At 39.1% G+C, this 4,578-nt stretch overlaps 1 protein-coding gene across 1 annotated transcript; it reads right to left on the bottom strand.

The window, feature by feature from the left end:
• Positions 1–412: 412 nt before the first annotated feature.
• htr1b (5-hydroxytryptamine (serotonin) receptor 1B) lies at positions 413–4,553 on the bottom strand. The gene has a single exon (XM_032546373.1). It carries the CDS (start codon positions 4,445–4,447, stop codon positions 3,293–3,295), a length of 1,155 nt encoding a protein of 384 aa, XP_032402264.1. The 5' UTR covers positions 4,448–4,553; the 3' UTR covers positions 413–3,292.
• Between the last annotated feature and the right edge of the window lie 25 nt (positions 4,554–4,578).

Consider the following 4,578-nt stretch of genomic DNA (forward strand, 5'->3'; position numbering starts at 1 on the left):
ATCTTGTTAAACACAACATCATAACGATTATTGCAGGAAAATTTCAAATTCTGCATCTGCTGTTCCATTTTCCAGCCTTTCTATGAATGTCTGAGACTAGTTCTCTAAGCAAGAGCTTTGTTCAAATATACTCATCTTTCATGCATATTAAAATTCTCAAACAGAAGCCCATGGGGAGGGGTGTGTTTATGCGTTTGCTGACATTATGAGGGCAGAAGAGCTTCTCCCACCATCATATCTCAGTGATATCTGACAGCTGCTGATCAAATAGATGTGTGCTCCTCCCAGAGGGAACCGAGCAGAGAAATTAGACGGACTGGAAGACGGTGGAGAAACCAAACAGTATGAAAATGAAATCTCCTGCTTTCATTCTTCATATTTTCCCAAAGCATTTAGAGCCACAAGACGTTCCTTAATATGATTTTTGCCATCATTTTTATTATTCTGAGGGCAGTAAGCTCTCATTTACAGACATTAAAAAGCTTTTATTTCACAAATTTACACCACAATATTTAGTTTTTGAATAAAGAGAAATAGTTTTTTCTATTGCACTTCCCTTCAGGTGGGACTCTGCAGCTGTAAGGTTTTACATACAGGTTCACACATGCTCAGTAAAACAGGGGGATGTTTGTTCAGCAGAATTGAAGTCATCATGGCACTCAGCTTGGCAAATATCAGATGAAGTGTTTTTTTGTTTGACATCGGTTTTATGTGAATGTTTTCCTGCTGCAGGGTGCAGCCTGCAGGCTTTTGGTTCGGTTATTTTTCTCCATTTTCTAACCAGATGATCATTGAGTGGAGCAGAAAAACAGGCTGTGATCGTGAGCAAAACAAACGTAAACTTTGGATTACTTTAACGTTGACATTTACAGGATGTTTTCAGGCTTAAAAGGCATCAACCAATCTGAAAAAGATCAAAACGGACCAGTTTCTCCTGCAATTAGCACCAATCGATGGTCAATATCTCAAATAAAATGTTCATTCAGCATCAATCAGCAGCATGCACTGTTATGCACCTTGTGGAATTTGATAACTAAACTGTATTAAAGGTTATCAATACATTTTGTGGTGCATGAAAGTAGGCAGTTTTGGATTATACTCGAATTAAAAAAATATCAAAATCAGCTAATCAGATTTTGAGGAAAGCTGGAACGGGGTTGATTTATGCATTTTTTGAGACACTGAGCATTACTAGAACATTTAATTAAAATAAATCTGTTTCATTGAGCCAAAAAAACACAGAAAAGGCATCAATCAATCTGAAAAAGACCAAAATCGACCAGTTTTCCTTGTTGGTTTATCCAATCAATGGTCAATATGTGAAATAAAATGTTCATCCAGCATCAACAGCATGTACATGTATGCACCTTGATGAGATTGATAAATAAATAACATCAGAGTTCTCACTATTTTTTAAAACACAATTTAAAAAAAATAAATGATCACATGACCTAATGAATCCTGTTAGTGCGGAGGAACAGAATGATTGATGCGTTTCCTGACAGATCTTTGTTTGAACATTTCATTAAAATAAATGTTTCTGATTGAGCCAAAAAACGCAGAAATCACAGAATATTCCTGATCTGGGCTGATAATCAGAAGAAACTGTTATATTCATAATATTCATCATCATCATCATCATCATCATCCCTTCTGATCCATATTCACACACAGACTGTGAAAATAGTGACTCATTTCTACACATAAAAGCAACTTTCAGTTCCATTTTCTTCTTTAAAATTTGCTCAAATTCATGATAGATCAAAATAGATTATCCTACATTTTATTAAACGGCTGTAAATTATAAAGATTCTTTTTTGCTCTTTGTGATTCACATTTTATATCCATTCCTCTTGTAACTAAACCTGTACAAGGTCATAAATAGCAAAGTGGCTCCTTTGCCATTTCATCCTTTTTCTAGTCTTGGATATGTGCTGCACATTTTCATCCACAAACCACAAAATAATTATTTTATGTTGCACACATGTGTTGTGGAAATATGATAATATGACTCCAATAAAGGTAGCAGGAGGTTTCATAGGGGTCATAATGTGTCATTTTTTCCAATCCCTTCCCTCATAATGTAGCCGCCTGTTTCCATTTCCTCCTTTCCTTCTTCCATTTCATATCCACGTTCCTAAACCACTGGGAATGAGTTTATTCTTGGCTATAGTTTATTATTTTAATTATTCAAAGTGATGAAAGGTTATAAAAATGGCAAAATTCCATCTGTAAATTAATCGCTTGTCAATTCTTCTCCATTCTACGGAAGAGGATTAGGGCCACTGGAATAAAAAATCTGACTTAAATCTCAGAACTTTTATAGTTTTTCTCAAGAAAAAGTCCAAAAGTCAAAATTCTGTTCAAAGAATTTCTAAATTCCACACCAAAATTTGGAGAAAAAAGTCAAAATTTTTAGATTAAAGTCAAAATTCTGAGACTTAAGTCAAACTCTGAGATCAAGGTCAGAATTCTATCAAAATTCTGAGAAAAATTTCAAAATTCTGAGAAAAAAAGTCAAAATTCTAGGAAAAATCATCAAAAATTACGACACAAAAAAAAGTCTAAATTTTGAGGTTAAAGTCAGAACTCTAAGATCAAGGTCAAAATTCTGTATCAGAATTCTGAGAAAATGTTCAAAATTCTGAGAAAAAAAGTTAGAATTCTGAGAAAGAAAATCAAAATTCTGAGGAAAAAAAGTCTAAATCTTTAGATTAAAGTCAAATCTTTTAAATTAAACTAAGAATTCTGAGTTAAGGTCCAAATTTGACATCTAAATGCTGAGAAAAGTTAAAATTTTAAGAAGAAAATCTGATTTCTTTTTTTAGTGCAACCTAATCTTCTTTCTTGCTATTCTCAATATTTTAAATAAAGTAAAACAGATCATGACCCCTTATGACCTCCAGTGACTTCCGGCTTGTAGATGTTTTCACTGGATTCATGCATTTCCATACATTACACAATAATAAATAACAAAAAAAGACAAGAAATTCTGTACCAGAAAGAAAACAATTGAGGTCTGAAATGGCAAAATGGTGAAATAACCAGCAAATAATCAAAATAAATAGAATTGAATTGGCCCAATAGAATTTATTGAATTACTTGAAGCTTTTTTGAATGACGTGTTATCTCCATGAATCATCAAAATATTGAATTACTCCATAAACGTATCCGTCATGTCAAGTCAGTTTACAGGTATGAAATGGAAACAGTTAAGGACGAAATGGCAAGATTTTGGTTTTTTTTTGCTTTTTATACATATACAAAACAAACTTTAATTTGGAGGATCAGTTCAGGACCTGCAGCATCTGAAGCGCACTAGTTTTTGGAAAGCCTTCTTGAAATCCTCGTTGGACATGGTGTAAATGATGGGGTTAATCAGAGAGTTCAGGTATCCCAGCCAGGTGAAGAAGTCGAACAGCTCGGGGTTCAAACATGTCTCACATGTGGCCACCAGCAGCGTGTAAATGAAAAACGGAAGCCAGCAGACGATGTACGCACCGAGGATGATCCCCAGAGTCTTGGTCGCTTTTCTTTCCCTGGCCGCGGAGATGCGCTTTTTCTCCAAAAGCGCGTCGGACACCGTGACTTTCACCTGGTTCTCGCTGGTCGACGACCCGGTGTCGCTGGACGGAGTGTCGTGCCTCGCGTACTGCAGCGAAGTCGTGGACGCCACGGATCCGGGAGAGTTAGTGACCAGGTGCGCAGAGGTCAGTCTCTTCCCGACCTTTTTTGGAGACTGTCTCAGAATGCGCTTCCGGGCCTCCAAGTAAATCCTCCAGTACAGCACGATGAGCAGCAGGGTGGGGATGTAAAACGCCCCGAAGGTGGAGTAGATGGTGTAAAAGATGTGGTCCGTGTTGACGCTGCAGCTGGTCAGCTCCTCCGCCTTCACCTGCCTCCAGAAGAGAGGCGGCAGGGAGATGGAGATGGCGATGACCCAGGCGGTGGCCACCATCCCGGCCGCGCGTCCCGGCGTGCGCTTTTTGGAGTACTCCACCGCATCCGTGATGGCCCAGTACCGATCCAGCGCAATTACGCACAGATGCAGGATGGACGCGGTGCAGCAGGTTATGTCGGAGGAGAGCCAGATGTCGCAGACGATCTGGCCGAGCGTCCAGGTGTGGATGACCGTGTACAGGACGCAGATGGGCATCACCAGGATGGACACCAGGAGGTCGGTGACCGCCAGGGACGCGATCAGAAAGTTCGCCGGAGTTTGCAGCTTCTTCGATTGGGAAATGGTTGCAATGACGAAGGCGTTGGAGAGCGTGGTGGCGAGCGTGATGACCGACAGGACGGCCGCCAGAGAGATCTGATAGGCGAGGCTCTCCGCGCTGTCAGGTAGGAGAGAAACGAAGCTGTCATTGGAGGCGTTCACCGGCTGAGTCGCTTCCAAAAGCTCCATCACTTCTTCCACTTTTACTTCACCCACTGATGCTGCCATCCGGTCAGAGAAACATAGAAACTCGTCTTCATTGTTTCTTTTTTATTCGTGTTCGGCTGGAAAAATGTAGAACCAGAATTCCATAAATCTTTTCCATTATTAATTAATTAATTAATTTATTATTATTATTA

The sequence above is a fragment of the Xiphophorus hellerii genome, chromosome 19, assembly GCF_003331165.1.
Source record: "Xiphophorus hellerii strain 12219 chromosome 19, Xiphophorus_hellerii-4.1, whole genome shotgun sequence".
Lineage (NCBI taxonomy): Eukaryota > Metazoa > Chordata > Actinopteri > Cyprinodontiformes > Poeciliidae > Xiphophorus > Xiphophorus hellerii.